The 19,148-nt window shown below is 34.6% G+C and overlaps 2 protein-coding genes across 5 annotated transcripts; one reads left to right on the plus strand and one right to left on the minus strand.

Annotated features, from left to right (window-relative positions):
* Window positions 1–3,105: 3,105 nt before the first annotated feature.
* Window positions 3,106–3,459, minus strand: LOC138897208 (uncharacterized). The gene has a single exon (XM_070183169.1). It carries the CDS (start codon window positions 3,457–3,459, stop codon window positions 3,106–3,108), a length of 354 nt encoding a protein of 117 aa, XP_070039270.1.
* A 2,134-nt stretch (window positions 3,460–5,593) lies between these two features.
* Window positions 5,594–15,816, plus strand: LOC104109601 (serine/threonine-protein kinase VIK-like). 4 transcript variants are annotated; one of them, XM_070182198.1, is made up of 12 exons: window positions 5,594–5,970; window positions 7,809–8,162; window positions 8,625–8,699; window positions 11,538–11,615; window positions 11,730–11,824; window positions 12,287–12,407; window positions 12,543–12,622; window positions 13,366–13,428; window positions 13,568–13,680; window positions 13,765–13,850; window positions 14,165–14,283; window positions 15,547–15,816. In XM_070182198.1, exons 2-12 carry the CDS (start codon window positions 7,908–7,910, stop codon window positions 15,683–15,685), a joined length of 1,224 nt encoding a protein of 407 aa, XP_070038299.1. In that variant the 5' UTR covers window positions 5,594–5,970; window positions 7,809–7,907; the 3' UTR covers window positions 15,686–15,816. The 4 variants fall into 4 exon arrangements, with proteins under 4 accessions (XP_070038299.1, XP_009617239.1, XP_009617238.1 ...); XM_009618944.3 differs by having other exon boundaries at window positions 7,929–8,162; XM_009618943.3 differs by having other exon boundaries at window positions 5,595–5,970; window positions 7,926–8,162.
* Window positions 15,817–19,148: the final 3,332 nt, after the last annotated feature.

Consider the following 19,148-nt stretch of genomic DNA (forward strand, 5'->3'; position numbering starts at 1 on the left):
TGAATTTATCTACCACTTTTACTTAGAGCATGCCAAGAACAATTTTTGCTCCTTTTAAATCTTTGAACAAGAACCAAACACTTCTTAAAATGACTACAAAATGTTTTAGAATATAGTAATCAAAGTGAGAGTCTTTTTGTTGCTAGTTACGTTTTTTTTTTCCAAGAGAAAACACTTTGTGAAATGAAATTTGCAATGCATTCTTGATACACCTCATGGGTTACTAGAAAGAGAAAGAGAAAATGTTGGTTTCCAAAAGAGAAAATACCTAAGGAAGTTAATTGCCTATATAAGTATATATATATATATATAATTGTTGCAATCCTTGATTAAGAATATTGCCTAATTAATATTATAGGTTGTTGCTAATATACATATATTGATCATGTAGATATCATTGTGGACCATGGGATCCACATGTTAACAAGTCACATTTTAATCCAATTTAGGGATGCCACCTAGTAGTGCTTAGTCACTAAATATTGTTTCCTACAACTGCACGTGGGATAAGTGTTCTTGCCAACACATATCCTTCAATCTACTAATTAAATTCATTATCTCCTTAACAATCCAATATTTAATAAATTATACATATAATTAATTTCTTGATCTCAACTTCCTTAAATAATAATTATTTTATACACACTTCATAAATTTATTATCACTATCGTGCGGTATAATTCTAGTCTACAGTCTCCTTATACACCCCAAATATTATTCCCAATCACCGTTGTTACACTTTTAAGTCCTACATCATTTCAGGACTTCATCTTATTATACACCGATCTTTTTAATTGCATACTTGAATATGACCAAAATTCTTTGCATCTCGGGTCTACTTACGTATGTCGAGCGGCTCAAGCCACAACCTAAAAGCACGGGGTATTACACTGACGAAACTTATTCTCTTTGATTTGTTGACATCTAATCCTTACGACACTTCCTCAACACTTTCTAAACTTAACATAATCACTCATAACCTCAAAAATAATCTTATCCTTGAACTTATGTCAATTGACTTACGACAAATCCCAACATATAAAAGTACGGGATGTAACATTTGGTATGACTTGGTTTGACAAGAGTAACCAAGAAAGATACCCTTATCACTTTTTGCATCAAAATTTTCCAAAGCTTCCTTACCATTGTTGATAACAAAATATTTACATCCAAAAACTCTTAGGTAAGTTAGCTTAAGTTTTCTCCCATTGAGCAGTTCATAGGGAGTCTTGTCAAGCAGGGACCTGATCATGCACTTGTTAATCAAGTAGCAGGCAGTGTTGGCTGCTCTATCCCAAAAACTCTTAGGCACACCACATTCGATCAACATTGTTATAGCCATATCCTCAAGAGTCTTATTTTTCCTCTCCACAATACCATTTTGCTGAGGTATTTTAGAAGCATAAAAAATTATGACTTATATCATTTTCAGCACAAAATTCTTGGCATTGTCAAATTCAGTTACATGATCAAATATGATATTCACAACATGATATCCCATCTTCACTTGAATATGTTTTACAAATGCAATAAATACTGGAAAGGTTTCATATTTGGTCCTCATAAACAAAGTCCATGTGAATCTAGAATAGTCGTCCACAATCATAAAGATTTACTTCTTTCCCCCTCGGCTAGGTATCCTTATAGGTCCACAAAGATCCATATGAAGAAGATCTAGTGGCCTTGAGGTACTTACTTCTTTCTTTGATTTAAACAAGGACCTGAACCGCTTTCCTTTTGCACAAACATCACACACTTTATGGTCCTTGAATTTTGACTTGCGCAGCCTACTAACCATGTCCTTCTTGATCAACTTGTTCAACAAGGTAAAGCTTGCATTCCCCAGTCGTCTATGCCACAACTCAGCATCATCATCAATGGCACTTAAGCATGTTAGATCACCACCATTCAGGGAGTCAAAATCTACAACATAGATTTTCTTGAACCTTTTTGCTATCAATACAACTTCACCATTTTTAAGATTGGTGACAGTGCAAGATTTTGACAAGAACTTCACTTCATTTCCTTTGTCATTATTTTGGGACACACTCAACATGCTATATTTCAAATCATTCACATAATACACATCTTCAATTGCATGGGAGAGTGTTTTGCTAATTTTGCCAACACACAAAATATAGCCCTTCTAGCCATTTCCAAAGGATACATTCCCATTTTGGAAGGCCTAAAGTGAGAGGAAATCATCCATTCTTCCATTTATATGCTTAGAGCAACCACTATCCATGTATCATTTTTTACTGTTACCTCTCACTCTAATCTGCATACAAAATCACTGGTTAGACTTAGGAATCCAAGTCAGTTTGGGTCCATTGTAATAATAGAATAGGTGAATCAAACTCTTTTTTGTCCATACAAGCAGCACGTATTTATTTTATAGAGGACCAGGTTCCACAATAGTAGGCTTCTTTTCAACAAAAAACTTTATTTTTCTGTAGAGATTGAATTTTAGGTTTACAAAAATCCTTGTAATGACCAGTTTGACCACAGTGAGTATAAAACCACTTATCAGTCACAATTACATACTTGCTATGGGGGTTATAAAGGTTTTTAGCCTTCTAGAACCCGATTCTTTGCTTGTTTCTACCATTACCCTTGTACATAGATGTTATTACATTAGAGGATCGGGTCAATTTAAGTGACTTATCAAGATCATTTTAACCTTTTTAGGTCATCTTGAAGTTGTCTGTTCTTTTGAAGCTCAGCAACAAGACTTATTTTATCTTTCTTGAGCTCGCTTTCAAGCTCAATTTAAGCCTCACTAGCCACTTCTTTTCCCTTTGGGGTGTTCATATATTTTCCATTTGATTTTTCAATAAAGTATTTTCTCTAGTTATCTTTTCCACTTGTTCCTTTAGATCTACAATTACAACCACTATATCATATCTCTTTTGTTCTACATCACCAATTTCCTCAGTTAATGCATTTTCTCATTAATAAGGTTATGATAAGCATCATCAATCAAAACATTTGCTAAAGACATCAGTTTCCTTTGAGAGTAATTTTTCAAGTTTCTTTGAACATCAAGAAAATTTACCTCATCTTCCTCCTTGTCCTCATCATCACGTCATGAATGCAAATATAGAATCATATTCTGAAGATCCATTTTTCAACAGCCATCACGGACGTATCTCCTTGGTCATCTTCACCTTCAGATTCACTGGAGGAATCTACCCAAGCAGCCAGAGCTTGCTTCATCGCACTGTCAGCAACATCTTTTCTCTTGAACCTCATGTTAGGGACCAGGTTCCTCTTGGCCTCCTTGTGAGTGTTGTTTTTGTAGTGATCTTGCTTGTGAAGAGGACAATCTTTAATGAAGTGTCCTGTCTTTCCACACTTATGACAACAATCATTTCTTTTGGAGTTTCCGCTAGAACTTCCTCTCTTGGGAATTCCTCCATTTCTTTGAAACTTTTGGAATCTACGAGTGAGATAATCCATGTGAGACTCATCATTACTTGGGTCACTGTTGGCAGCCTTGAGGACCAAATTCTTCTTCTTCCTGGGCTATCTTCTTTCAAGATCTTTCTTCCTCTTCATCTAATATGTTTTGAGATTTCCAGTAAGTTCATCAATGGTCAGCTTCTGCAGGTCCTTGGCTTAAGTGATGGCATTCACTTTACTTTTTCAGGAACCTGGTAGAATGTTGAGAATCTTCCGGACCAACTTGTTTGTTGGGATAATTTCTCCAAGAGAATGTAGCTCATTAATAATGAAGGTAAAGCGTGTGTGTATATCCTGAATAGACTCATCCTCCTTCATTTTGAAGAGCTCATACTCAGTAGTAAGCATATCAATTTTGGACTGCATAACCTGAGTAGTTCCCTCATGGGCAGTTTTGAGAGCTTCCTAGATCTCCTTGGCAGACTCACATGCTGAGATGCGATTGTATTCATCTGGTCCAATGCCACAAACAATAATCTTCTTTACCCTGAAGTCCTTTTCAATAGCCTTTCTATCAGCACCGTTGTATTCTTTTCTTATTTTTGGGACAGTCCTTGTTCCTTCTCCTCTAGCTTTCATGGGAACAAAAAGACCATCACAAATCACGCCCCACAGCCTCAACAACGATGAAGTCATGCATTCTTATTTTTCACCATCAATAGTACTTGTTGTTGAGTCTTGGGGGTCTTGTGGTTGATTGTCCTTCCTTGAGGTTTGGTGGAGCAGCCATGGTGAAGATCCTTTTTAGGTGTTAACATTTTAGAAAGAACCGACTCTATTACCAATTGATAGAAACTAAGGGTCCACCAAATAATATAGAGAACCGAGTTCTTTATTAGTTCTTATAGTAAACAAGCAGTAAGTAAAGAACACACGATATTTACATGAAAAATTCTCTGCTCAAGGGATTAAAAATCACGACCTACCCCAAGTAGGATTTCAACTCTACTAAACTGAGCAAACTTCAGATTACAACCTATTGCAATCTAAGAATTAAACTCTTAATCCCCGACCCCTTACAATAACTCTATTGTAAGCCCTTTGCAATAATTCTATTACAAAGCAATACTCTTGACTAACTCTAGTCAAACAACCAAAACAATAATGGTTAAATGATGTCCTACAAAATACTTCTAGAAAATCATGTAGGAATACAAGTAAAGAACAAAAGACAAAGACATAACAAACTTAAGGACTCAAGACATCTTCAGTGTTGGGATCTGGTTCTTAGTTTGTAGCAGCTTTGTTCTTGAGTGCACCTTGAGGAAACAGTGGTGACTGACACTTGAGATGATAGGTTTTTCAGATTATTAAGTGTTAGGTCAAACCTTGTATAATGTTGTTTATATATGGGAGAGCATGTGTGAAGTGATAGGGACATTACAACTTTTGGTTTGGCCTCTAGCAGCAGCGGCTGTGCCGCTGCACTGCTACCGGTTAGTAAAGTGACACAACTTTTACAACTTTAGAGTTGACTGTACGACAGTTGAGGAACTGATCCTATATGTTCCCTTAGTTGTTTCCTTATCTGGTTTCTTGAGAGTTTAGTCAGACAACTGAGCATGTCACAATAGGCACAAAGGAACTGATTGTATAATGTTCCTCAACGAAGTTTGACAAATCATCAAAATCATAATCGCATAACTTATCAAATTAATATATAAAAATACTTACCTAGTATTTCCTTCGTTTTAAATTTTGTAACACAATTTTTTTTAGTTCATTTCAAAAAGAATAATATTATATATATATATATAAATAATTTAACTTTAAAATTTCTGATTTACCCATTCCGCCCTTAATAAAGAGCTTTTACAGACACACAAATTATGATTATACAAAACTTTTACCCCTTTAAGTTTTTAGAACCACAAATTTCAAAAAAAAAAAAATTCTTAAATTTTGTGCCAAGTCAAACCACGTCATACAAATTGAAACGAAGGTAGTAATTTTTCTGAGAAGATGACAAAAATGGTCCCTTATGTTTACAAGTGAGTTCAATTTTTTTTTTTTTTTTTTTTACATATAATGAGCAATTTATAATTAAAAAAAAAAAGTTTTTGTCTCTGTCAAATATTTAACAAATTACCTTAGTTAGAATGTGGGCAAGCAAAGAAGCGGGCACTAGAGAAGATTTAAAATTCTTTTAGTATTTCTTTGTTTATAATGTTACGGTACTTTCAAGCTTTACATTCTAAAGAGCATTAAGACAAACAGTTTATGCCCAAAATCGAAGAATTCTCCACATTGCACAAGAAAATCGATCAATCAGCCTAGACGAACACCACTATGTGTCCCAATTCCACCGGCAAAATGCTCTGCATTTTTTTCTTGTCATTTCCGTCCTCGATTGTGACCCTCTTTAATTTGGCCTTCTATATAAACTTCTCTATTTACTTGATGCTCTTTTCATGTACATAAAAACACTTCTTTTGTTTCTGGTTCTGATACTAGGGGTCTAGTTTCCTTCTCATGGACGAGAATAAACTTCATTTGTCTCCTCCTAAGGTCAGTGTCTATTTTTAGACTATAAACATGTTTTCGTTCTTGTTCTGTTTTTTTGTATGTGTGTGTGTGTGTAAGTGAGTTTTTTGGCTTTGGGATTGCTGTGACAGAATTTGTTTTATGTTCTGATTGTTATATTTTGTTTTTATTGAATTATTATCCTAGCATAACTTGTGTATAGGGTCATTTGGTTCCTATACAAGTTATGCAGGAATTTTACCACCAAGGATTATGGTGGTATGGGTAGGATACCTCCCTTCTTAACCATAAGTCTCGAGTTCGAGTCATGCGGATGGAAAAAATCATAGTACACAATTCTTACCCCGTTAATGGGCCTTACACGTGCGGATCTGGATTAGTCGGGGCTCCAAAGCGTGCTTCCCCCTTTAACGGGCCTTACGCGCGCGAATCCGATGAATCGGGGCTCCAAAGCGGGTCTCGAACACCTGGTTGGAAACCAAAAAAGAAAAAAAATCGTCGAAGAGGCGAATCCAAGATCTAAACTTTGTGGTTTCAATTTGTAAAACTTTAAGTACTAAACTTATTGTAATTTTGAAATTATCAATTGAAAATGTAATATTTGTTAGCTTTTTAGTGGCTTTTCACACACACACACACACACATATATATGGAGGAATTAGTAATGCAAGATTTGTAATGTAACAAGTGATAATGTAAATATTACATTGCAGGGATTAATCTAGAAATTCATAGTATTTGAGGAAACAAGGAAAAGTATAAGTTTGTCAACACTCCCATTCTTATTTCACAATTTTTTTCCGCATAAAAATAGTGGATAGGTTCTTGCGTAACTTATATGTGTATTATTTATGGCAAAAGGTAAAATGCTAACCAAACAAAGTAGAGCTATGCTGAATTTTATAGGGTGATTAATTCTCCTTACTAACCAACCAAACAGGCTATGTTCTTGGAGACAAAAAATTAACTCTTTGTTGTCTTTTAATTTTTTCAGAACTTTGTTTCTTTGGCTGGATTACTGTTGGTTTTGTTTCAATCATATATATGTATCAATGTTTACATTTTTTCTTTGTGGAGCAAAATTGCACTAAACCCTGTCGCAATACGATTGAGTTGATGCATATTTCAGAATCATAAATTTAATTCCTCAATATTTTAGAGATCCTACCCATATACTAATTTATATGGGGTTTCCTTTTACGAGGGAGTTAATTATTTAGAGTTGAAATATAAGAGTACATTGGTAAGTAAGTAAATTAAAATATGTTGAAGTAAATATATAAAAGAGAATATAATGAGCTTGAAAAGTCAGCTATGGTTCAGTGACCATGTTGAATTAAATAGTCAAAGCTATTGTTATGGTGACCATATAAATAAAATAATCTACGGCTCTACTTTTCATAAAAATTTCCTATGCATAACATGCTTGGAAATTGTTCCATGTCTTTGCTTTGCATTTAAAGAGAAGGTGATTTTGTAGAGAGATTCAGAGCCTCCAGCCACTCAATCCTCCATTCTGTTTGAGGCAAACGTGGAAAAGCACATCGCATTCCCATATAATGGACTTTTAAGTTTGTTGATATTATCTAGCTAGCAAATTATTCGTTGCAAATAGTCCAGTATTTAAGGAAACACTTGTCATCAGTAGCATACACAAGATTTTGCGTTACTGGTGTTGATTCATTTCGTCATTCGTCTTGTACACTGGTTGTTGGTGGGTTTAAGGCTTTACTTTCTATCTCAAGTTGATATATGTTTTTTGAGAACGAATCTCAAGTCGATATTTACTTGTATTACTTTTCAAAACGGTGTCATATGCATGTTATTGTTATAAAAAATATGTTTACATACATATTTTCTAGGTGAAGTGATCCAGTGTGTCTCCGCTCTGCTTGCTATAATGGACGCACTTGCTTCTTATCGATTGTATAGTGAAGCTTTTCTTGCACTAAGTTTGGTTAATGGTACATTTTGAGCAGCAGATGCTACCTCAAAGAATGGACTCGGGAGGTCCTTATCGTCTTCTGCACTGTTCAGGTTTGGGTGACAAAGAAGGTGTAATGCAAGAGCTCGGGAAGGGAGTGGAACCCAATCTGGTTGACTATGATAAGAGAACAGCACTTCATTTAGCTGCCTCTGAAGGTTGTGCAGAGATTGTTTTTCTACTTCTTGAGAAAGGAGCTGATGTGAACTCCACAGATCGCTGGGGTCGAACTGTAAGTTACACTTATTGCAATTAAGTGAATTACCTTTACAGTCTGTTTTGGATTGTTGTTTCCTTTTTATTTCACCATACTATGTTGTTGAAACAATGTGTGGATAGACTATATTGTTTGTTGTCATCAAATAACATTTTTCTTATTTGGTTTGACTGTTTTATACTACTATATCCTATACTACTATAGAATAACTGATGAGCCGTAAAAATTGGATTTATTAGCAATTCGAAATTGAAAAAAGGAATTAAAATGAGATAGTTAAGTGACTAGAAGGAGGAGTACCTAAATATTGTGGCACGGAGGAGTGGTATTGATTGCTTCCATGCTATAACTAAAATTTACTTGAAGATATATGGTTCCCGCTTTCTTTTCTTTTATGGTAACAATCTTTTAAGGTTATAATATAGGGCTATAGCTTGTTTCTCAACTAGTGTAAGCTTTGATCAAAATCTCATGCAGCCACTTTCTGATGCCCGTAACTTTGATCACAAGGATGTCTGCAAGATTCTAGAGGCACATGGTGGATATGATCCGGTATATGTCCTAACCTTTTTTCTCGTTCATATGATTTCTGCCACAGTATACTCTGATTGATATCTTAATTTTGTCCCACAATACTGCTTGGAAACATAATGGGTAATTTGCTTTTCGTGCTATACATGGTTGAAAATGAAATTCTTCTACTATTAATAAGATTGACTAGAAAAGCTGATGCAAAGAGCAACAGACTACTTTGCTTATATTTCGAACTGCTATATTCGCCGAATCACTCAGACACTAAGCATCTCCGGTCTTTTTCAGGACACACTACTTTTATCTGTGACTTTATTTGCTTCGGTTTGATACGCGGACTGAATTATCCTGGAATTATAATCCCTGGACTAATTTATCCCAACCTAGGAGGTGAGATAAAATGATCCCAAGTTTGATGGGATAAGGTATGATAAGGTAGAAATATCCAGGATTAAGTTTGGGATTGAATTTATACTATATTTGGTTGACGGTATAAATTTATCCCCACCGTCAACCAAACACAATATAAATTTAATCCCACACCTTATCCCACGTACCAAACGACCCCATATAGTATAAGCTTAGATGGACGGCTAGCTATACTAGTTAATTGGCTCATATAGGAACATTAGTGGTTTGTTGAAGACATAATTAAGTAAATAAAATTGTGTTCTCTCCGACAACTTATACTTTTAGATGAGATAATCACACGCTTCAATATGGTATGAGAGCGAAACCCATCAATCCTTGTTGTGTTTCTCAATGTTGGACTCCCATTTTATGTTACCCACGCTCCAGTTACTGTTAGTCCTGGGCGTGTGGTGGGTTGTTAAGTCCGAACTTTGGCTGAAGGAATAGGTTGTGGTCTCCTGGGCAATCCTCCTCTCATGAGCTAGCTTGTAGGGTTGAGTTAGGCCCAAGATTCATTTCTTATCATCAAATAGAAATTCCACGGGTTGGGCTCATGAAAAAGAATTAGGGCCGCACGTGAATGAATAGGCATGTCGAAAACATAATTAAGTCAGTAAATTTCATTGGTGTCCCTTTTGCGAGGCGGTGTTTAAACTTTGTCCCATTTTAAAAACGTTTGCAAATATAGATCCACGCTCTTCTTCTTCTTCCTCCTCCTCCTCCTCCTCTTCCTTCTTTTTCTTTTTGATCTGATTTTAGTTGCAAAAGTAAACATGTCATATTTGGTTTCTTAATAATTAATTCTTAATTATCCAAACTGTTGAAATGGAACAGTGATAAGGTCAATTCCTGAAGAAAGGCTCTTTTAGTCCTGAGAAACAATCGAAATTGCATTGGATGACATGAAGAGGAAACATAACTTTAACAAAAAAACTGAGCGAAACAGTGCCTAACTACCAAATAATCTAATGAACGTGCAGAGTTGAAAGATCCTCTGTCGATTTTCTTTGAACTAACAGATCTAGAACTATGGATTTACTGAATTAGCACACCCAAAGCTAATGGTTAATGTTCCTAAAACTTGAAAACTCTCATAGTACTTAAGGTGTTGAGATATCGAATCATGTTCTTAATATATTTCCCCTTTATAGGTTTCAGATTATTGCATTGTCCACTCTGTGTATACGATTTCCATGCTTTCCTCTCAGCGGTTCTTTCCTTTTTAATGCATGATGAAACTGCTTTTGACTGGATGAAATGAGAACACCATCATAAGTTTCTTGTCACACTGCTTAGTAGCCTTACAATTTCCTAGTAGGTGAAATCCTACATATTGGCTAATACCTTCTTTTCAAAAGGGAATAATAGTAGATAAAATATATGGATTCTCAATCATATCTGCCTGTGATTGGTGTATTTACAGAATCTTGAAGCGTTCTTTAAATTTCTTTCCTTTATCAATCAAAGAAGAAACAAGTCAACACGACTCAAAGAATGGATCCGAAACGGATTTTCCAGCAGACTGGCTAGAGTTAACCGCAGAGTCAAACGCAACCGAAAGCTCTTCTTTTATTTAAGTTCCTCCCAGATACATGGCTTACATACCCGGCTCAACATTCTTGGAAAACAATCGAATCGAGGGGTTGGGAGGAGAATTTGCCATTCAATCTTGTGAACTAATCGAGACCGAAATTGGAAAAAGAGATACGAAGGGAGAGGAATAAAGGAACCCATAGAGAGAGATCAAAGCAAACCATCAGTGAATTTACACAATGATATCCCTCCCTTTTAAAATCCAACGAGTTGGCAGTTTCCTATTTCCTATTTAACTAACAACTACCCTTCCCATTCACAGTTACAACTAAAACAACTAAAAATCATGCGCCTAACTCCTTTATTTCCTTCCATCAGTAGCTGACTTTCCAATTTCGACGTTGGACTTGTAACAGAAGTTGCTTCATATGCTGGTTTTGGGGTTTCTATCAGTATAGTGGATGAATTAGGGGATCTATACAGCATGTTAAAATCCGTGAGACATATCCTCTTGTTTCCTTTTCTTTCTTCTTCTTTTCTTTTACTTTAAGTGGTTTATGAGTATGATTTTGAACCATGATATCCTATGAGCCATGCATGACATCCCTTTTCTGTGAGCATGAATTATATTTTGCATTCCCACTCACATTTATCTCGTGATCAGCTAGCTTATAATTTTGTGAAAAGACGAAGGAAGCTAAGTAACAATAATCCCCAGCAAGAAAACAGGACAGGCTAAGTCATAAGTACGCCTTCTGGATGAGTTAATGTAGATAGGATCCTTGTTAGAACTGCATGTTCTTTACTACTATGTTATCTTTATTTCTGTTGCTGTGTTAAATAATGTGAATTTCCCGGAAATGTTGTATGATATCAACATCTCTTTTTACCTTCATTTCCTTTTGCTTGACATAGTTGGGTGACTCTCCTATGCCATGTTGTATAATTGATCATGGTGAAGTGGACATGAAGGATGCAACTCTTATTGGAGAAGTAATTTCTCTTACCCAGAAGCCAAGGCAAATATCAACTTTACTATGTTCTTTTAATATGTCAAGTCACCTTATATTTGTTTTGACTATTAATGATTGTGAGTGCGAATAGCAGGGTGCATATGGTGAAGTTTATTTGGTAAAGTGGCGCGGTACAGAAGTTGCTGCAAAAACCATTCGTGCTTCCATTGCATCAAACCCAATGGTAAAGTAAGTTTACGGATTTTTTCCAGGGCTGTAATTTAAAAATCACATACGCAACTGATAGGACTGATTGGAAGTGGTTAACTGTTTCATGCTCTTTTATATCCTGTACAATCACTTTTAAGGTCTTCTATATCTTCAGTATCACTAAGAATCGACAGTACTACCAAGGAGATAAATCCAGGTTTATATGTGAAATGCTTGCCAAAAGGTTGTCCGCCAAGTAATGGACTCTTACATAACTTCTATGGCCATTTTATATTGCATGGGAGGGTGACTTACCAATCTTACCAACTCCACTGATCTCACACTTTCGTGCCTCTGTGGATCACACTTTCTTGCCTCTGTGGATCTCCAATTCTTTTTTTCTTCCAGAATTTGGATTAATAAGACGTAGAATAAAAATAACTTTGTCAATTGGGTTTTTTAACATTCGGATTCATAATATCCATAACTGAGCCTTGACAGGAATGCTTTTCTGAAGGAGCTGGCGTTATGGCAAAAGTTGCGCCATCCCAATATTGTGCAGTTTCTTGGTGTTCTAAAGCAATCTGATCGATTGATCTTTCTTACTGAATATCTTCGAAATGTAAGTCTTGTGTGATATTTAGAAGCACTCTGATCACGTGATACTCCTTAGTAGCTTTGAAATATAAGTGTTATTATATGAGGACCGGGGATTTTAGTAATGGTTGCACTGATATTTCTACAAATTGGAATGTAGGGAAGCTTGTATGACCAATTGAGAAAGAAAGGAAGACTTGATTCACTGACAGCAGTTGCTTATGCATTAGATATTGCAAGGTATAAGGTTCAATGAGAAGTCAGCCTACAATTCAAAGTGTTACGTCACTTTTTAGCACAATTTACCAGCATTTCTGTTTCTTTGTTTCCACTCAACATTTTTTTTTAGTTTATTATTATGTAATTTCTTTTCAGTAAATGCAATCATCAAGCTTGCTTGTACTATGTGCAATCACCAAGCGGTTTAATTGAAATTATAGGAAAAGAGGCACTTTTCCAGACATTAATGTGCTTTTAACCTTACTATGCATTATGCCAAGATACGTTTGATGCAGTCACATATAATGTATGGATCAGATTCTTTATAGCCAGAGTTTTTAATTTAAATATGTTATATGTACTTATTATAGAGTTTGAACTCTATCTGAACAGAACCAAGCAATGACCAAATTTCCCCTTAAAAATTATTGGCCACGACCATAGGTAGAAAGATGCTTTAATGTTGCAAGGTGTAGAGAACTAAGTGCAATCTGCAAAGTATTTAATGCAAAGTATCAACTGCCAAAAAGATGGATTGAAGAATGAAATTTCTAGACATCCTAGCTGGCTTTCTTTGTTCTTCACCTCCTTACAGAATAGAGGAAGTAATTCTTGGTTATTTGTTCTCAGCCTGGTGCTCGTCATTATGAAAATGTCTTCTAAAACATTGAAGTAATTGTCGGCCTCACTTTGTTGTGGTTATGTTATACTATTACATACTCTTTTAAGCAGCTATATCCTAAGTTCTCTGTTCGCATTTGCAGAGGAATGAATTATCTACATCAGCATAAGCCTCATGCTATTATCCATAGAGATTTGACTCCTAGGTACTGGCAGTTTTACTAGCTACATTTAGCTCAGATCATCAAACCATTGGTACTTGTCAATTCAGAGAGTAGAAAATACATTTATAGTTCAGATTTATGATTTCTGTGCAGCTATTATATCAACTTTCTACTCCTGCAGAAATGTATTGCAGGATGAAGCAGGACATCTTAAAGTCACAGACTTTGGACTCAGTAAAATTGCACAACAGAAGGATTCTTATGGTTACAAAATGACTGGAGGGACTGGATCATGTACAGCGTATTACTAAGTTAATCTGTATTTCCTTTTCCTTGGTCAGTTGACTTACCAAATATAATTATATCCATGTTTACTAGATCGATACATGGCTCCAGAAGTTTACCGTCGAGAATCATATGGGAAGAGTGTTGATATTTTTTCATTTGCTCTAATTGTCCACGAGGTGAGTTGAACTTACATGTTTACATTTACTCTAACAGATGATCTGCATAACTTTTCCCTACTTTGTCATCAGAGTTTATTTTAAAAGTTTGCCATACATGATACACCTATTAGATGCTAAGTTGGTACTTTGTGTTCTCAAATCTCGCTGAGGAAAATTAGGCCCCGAACCATAAGAATATTGTATCTAGGGAAACAATCTACACACAATTTGATCATTTTAAATTATGCTAAATCAGCATATTCTTGGCCTTGCAACATTGTTTCTTTAAGTGTAAAGTAAAATCTAGGCACATATATGCTTCTGCAATACAGATGTTCCAAGGAGGACCATCAAATAGGGAGGAAGCTCCAGAGCAAGTGGCAGATAAGACAGCATACGAAGATTATCGGCCATATCTAGCTTCATACATATTTCCTGAGCCAATCAAGACGTAAGTTATTTGTTTTTTTCTGCATTTTCAAACATTACAAATTTTCCAGTTTTTGCTAACAAGAACTACGCTTATGTGGTGATCATCGAAGTCCAATTGTTATAGTTTGTATTTCGTGACTGTCTAAACGATATGTGACCCTATTGGTGGTTTGAACTTTCAGTGGTGTTTCATTTTTCTTTTCAAGGTTAAGGGGGAAGTGGAAGTATAGTATTTTTGAAGTAGTTTTTACTGAAAGTTGTGAGTGTGTTTTGATTAATTTTGCTGAAAAATGAGTGTTAATATTGAACTTGTTTGGATGGCAAAATCATGGAAATGTTTCTTGATTTGAAAGGTGAAAGAAATAATTTTGTGCATAGAACAAATTAATGACTCACCTTCTTCAGTTGTAAAGGAATGGGTTTTAGAAAAAAGCGAATGCTAGTTAGTCCAAACCTCTCTTTCTCTTATACTTCTTTGTTTATAGTCTAAATTATACAACGGGAAAAAGAAAAATATATTCACCTTGTTTTCTGTTTCTAAAAAAATAAAGGTAATGGAGTTGCATTCTTATAGGCAGTAGTATTTCTCAAATTTGGTTTCTGTGGCAAGAATCTGGAGGACCAGTTTAGTTGACGAAGTAAATGTGGCTGTGTGTTTCCCAGCTTTTGGTTTCTGTAATAGAAGTGTTTAAACACTATAACGATCAAAGCATCTTTCCCCTTCTTTTCTGGGTTTCAAGCTGGTTACTCCTTTTATATGCTAGAAAATCTTAGGTACATGTGCCAGTGGGAGATAACAAGTACCTGGTAGATTAATCTAGATGCATGCAAAGCTGGCTCGAGCACCACCCTTATAAAAGAGAATCTTAGATAGGCACTCCAATCACATGGAGAGTTGGTTACTCCTTTTATATGCTATCCTATGGTGTCTATTTTTGATTGCTATTACCACTTGCTTTCTAATTGCTGATTGTACATCACAGCATATATATGATTAAATGCCTAGGTACTTCATCCTTAAAATTTCCTATAGCCAATCTCAGCTCCCTTCAGCATATAGAAAATTGAGTTTAAGTTCTATGCATTAGGTGTAAAAAGTATTTACACAATCAAGTCATTAAATCACTATTATAAACACTACTTGGTGACCTAGTAAAAATGGTAACAAACCTGCTATCACATGTTAAATTCACGGATACTGTTAGTATATGTAACTTAAATCCATAGAAGATCAGAGACCTGCCCAGAGACACAACGAGAACTGACATGACATTGTGTGCAGGCTGCTTCGTGAATGCTGGCACAAGAACCCTGATCGTAGACCCTCCTTTCAAGAAATAATTGAACGGCTTGAGAAAATCCATGAGACTATGCAAGATAAGATAGTTTTGGGAACGTATTGTAGCTGTATGATATTATGAGTAAAATTATCTGATCCTGAAGCTGGTCTGATGTCTCCTATTGCATTTCTTTTCTCTCTGATTACAAGGAGCTTTTGCATAGCCCTTACAGATTTGAAAATACATAAATAAAGTGCAAGTTTGTCTTAAAATATCTTCAAGGAAATACCTCCTGAAAGGATATGAGTTTCTAGGAAATTTTTAGTAGAGTTTAACTTATATACATCGACGTTGCTAAAAACAATTACACATAGTTTAATTTACCTACGATAACAGGTTATTTAACATGCTTTGCAGGTTACCAGTCCATACTTGCTATAACAGGTACCTATAAATGGCTTTTAGGTGATATGATAGTGTAAAAATTTCTTACAATGTTAATATTGTTATAAGAAAAATCAAATTATGGTGGATGTCTACTCTTCCTCCATGATTCTCAAATGATTAATGACATATTTTTCTTCGCTTTTCATGCCTATATAAATGTATTATAATAGATAGGAAAATACACACAATTGAAGAAGAAATAAGAATCTCTCCTCTCTTTCTCTATATATCTCTTAGCTTGTTTTTTCTTGTTCTATATTGTTACTTTGAGCTATATTTTATAACATGTTATCAACACGAAGTCTCTAACCTCAAGGTTGAATTTCACTTATGGTAAGGTATATCTCGATGATCTATTGTCTAAATAATCCAGATTTTATTCAGAAAGGTATGTAGTGTTACATACACGTCTTTCTGCCACAACAACAAGTTCAAGCTTTAAATCAGATAAGTTTGTACTACTATTTAGAATAAGCAATGGTCTGGTTATTAGAAAATTAGTATTTATGTGGCTGCTAAGGATGTCACCTTGTTAAATTTTCATGAACTAAATAATAGGTGGCATGCGGTATACTAAATAATCTACAAAATTAAAATTTTACTTTATTATGTATGCTTATGATTTTACCTTATAATACGATTTTAGTATGCCTAGTATAATGATTATATAGTTTACTGTCAAATATAAAATAATAATAATAATAATAATAATAATAATAATAATAATAATAATAATATTCGTAACTATTTTATTTTGATAAGATAAAATATTAGTACAAGAAATATGTACTACATCAAAATTTTCATTGATGATAGTTCTTATCAAATTAACATGTTAAATCATTTCTATATGAAAAACATATAGTAGTAGATAGTAGACAGAGATTTGTCCACTATTTTTTTTATTCCCTGATTGACTTAAAGGTTCTGCTATATCCTTTTGTTTTTCTAGAGAGTATAATACTTAGTTTTCACAAAAGTACATGGTAACTAGTAGTACTATTATTCTGTTTGATATATAATTTTTCCTTAATGTTCTGGTCATATCACTATCATCTTGAAGTAAGCTTATTGCAGCAAAGATCACGTGTGAATTTTTAATATTATTTTGTATTTTCATATATCTGTTTGACACTAATTACTTAGCTGATTTGAGTAAACGAAAGTCTATTGTTGAGAATTATATCCAAATGATATTATGAAGAGTTTAACTCAAGAGGTAAGCATTTCCTTCGTATTTGATTTTTTTTGTCCTTTGCTATTAATGATATCAACTTCAATGAGTTCAAGTCGCAATGTACCATGAGGGTAAGACATCAGGATCAAGTCCTGATGCTCCATGATGATAAGAGTTGGGTTTGAGTCCCAATTTATTATGGTCTAACATGCCTTTATATTGGTAAGACATTGGGTTTGAGTCCCACTATACCATATTGATGATATAATGATAACTAAAGAAAAATAATATATTTTTCATGAAAAGGCATGAATATTGTCTCACTTGATTTGCTCCATTCTTGAAGTGAATGTAATAGCGGCGCATAATAAGTCTAAATGAAGACAAGTGGTTGAAACGTGAGCGTTTCAAAGATCAAAATAATAATAATCATCACTATGATTATAAAAGGAGAACAATAAGGGTTCTCAAAATGTGAAGGCAATGTTTACCATCAAATTTGTATGAAAAATAATAAAGCACGCCGCTGATTATGATCCATTCCTTGAAGAGAATGTGACTTGTGATAAGCATTGAGAATGCAGACCCATTCCGAATGTAGCAATATGTGATAAAAGTAATGAATAAAGACATGCAATGCATGATTAGATGAATACCGCACAACTCACCTCTAAGGGAGGCTTGAGTGAAATAAAGAGAATAAATATTATTGTGTGGTTACATGAATATGTCATTGGTCATGTACATGTGATACGCCAAAAAAAAATAATAATTTGTTGTGCCTTATAAAAGGTTATTAAAGGCAAAATTAAAGCAAGAAATGATTTTGCTTATGATGATTTTGACCATGACAATTTATTATGATATAATTTTCTCCGTGAAGGAGACATTTACCATATGAATGGTATGACAAAAGATCTTGTAGTACAAAAGTTGTTAAGAGCTCTGGAAAAATTAATTTGTCACTACCCGGATGAATAAAATTATTCACGACATTGATATTGTAAAATCTCAAGAGAAATGTTTTAAGTTTCAAATGTATAAGTCAAAGTGGTTGGCATATTAAGACTTTAAATAAAAGGAATATTGAATATCTTCATATTTCTATAATCATAACGGGTAAATATGAAAGGTTACCCGATTTTCTTTCTATTTGTACTACACAAATACAACCATGATGATGGAATCATATGTCACAAGTAAACTAGAGGTTTACTGAAACAAATATTAGTTGGAATGACCGGTTGACCATCCCGGTTCAATTATGATGCGAAAAATTAATTGAGAATTACATTGGCATATATTGAAGAAATAGAAGATTCTTCAAGAATTCTTTTGTGCTGCTTATTCTCATGATATACCGGTTAAGGTTGGGATTGAATTCCTTAATTTCTGGAACAAATACAACAACAACAACAACAACAACAACCCAGTATAATCCCATTAGTGGGGTTTGGAGAGGGTAGTGTGTACGTAGACCTTACCCCTATCTTGGGGTAGAGAGGTTGTTTCCGATAGACCCTCGGCTCCCTTCTTTCAAGAACTCCCCACCTTTCTCTTGGGGTGACTCGAACTCACAACCTCTTAGTTGGAAGTGGAGGGTCCTCACCACTAGAGCAACCCACTATTGTATGGAACAAATAAAAGGTGATAAATATATAGGTACAGTCACCTGCCATGTGGACCGTTTACTATTATATGATTTTAATATATGCATCTATTCTATGGTCACATGTGCATTTGTTATCAATTTGCAGTTTGGCTTTTGCAAGATTGATTGTTCAAATTATTAGAGCACAGTTCTAGAATATAAATTATGATGATTTATCTTGATAATACTGGTTTAAATCCAAGTCGATTTAGTAGAAATTCTATGCCTCCAATTATATCTAAACCATTGGTTATGAGAACAAAACTGCCAAAATAAAATTTGGTATGTGATGTATTATTTAATATACAATATCACTTGTACGCATCTAG

Source organism: Nicotiana tomentosiformis, chromosome 8, assembly GCF_000390325.3.
Source record: "Nicotiana tomentosiformis chromosome 8, ASM39032v3, whole genome shotgun sequence".
Taxonomy (NCBI): Eukaryota; Viridiplantae; Streptophyta; class Magnoliopsida; order Solanales; family Solanaceae; genus Nicotiana; species Nicotiana tomentosiformis.

Excerpts from the sequence above, each read along its gene's own strand:
- LOC138897208 (XM_070183169.1), bottom strand. The coding sequence starts at position 3,459 with ATGGATTATCTCACTCGTAGATTCCAAAAGTTTCAAAGAAATGGAGGA.
- LOC104109601 (XM_009618943.3), top strand. The coding sequence starts at position 5,935 with ATGGACGAGAATAAACTTCATTTGTCTCCTCCTAAG. Across the intron at positions 12,408-12,542 it reads TTACTGAATATCTTCGAAAT|GGAAGCTTGTATGACCAATT; the intron begins GTAAGTCTTGTG and ends ATTGGAATGTAG. Across the intron at positions 13,681-13,764 it reads GACTGGAGGGACTGGATCAT|ATCGATACATGGCTCCAGAA; the intron begins GTACAGCGTATT and ends CATGTTTACTAG.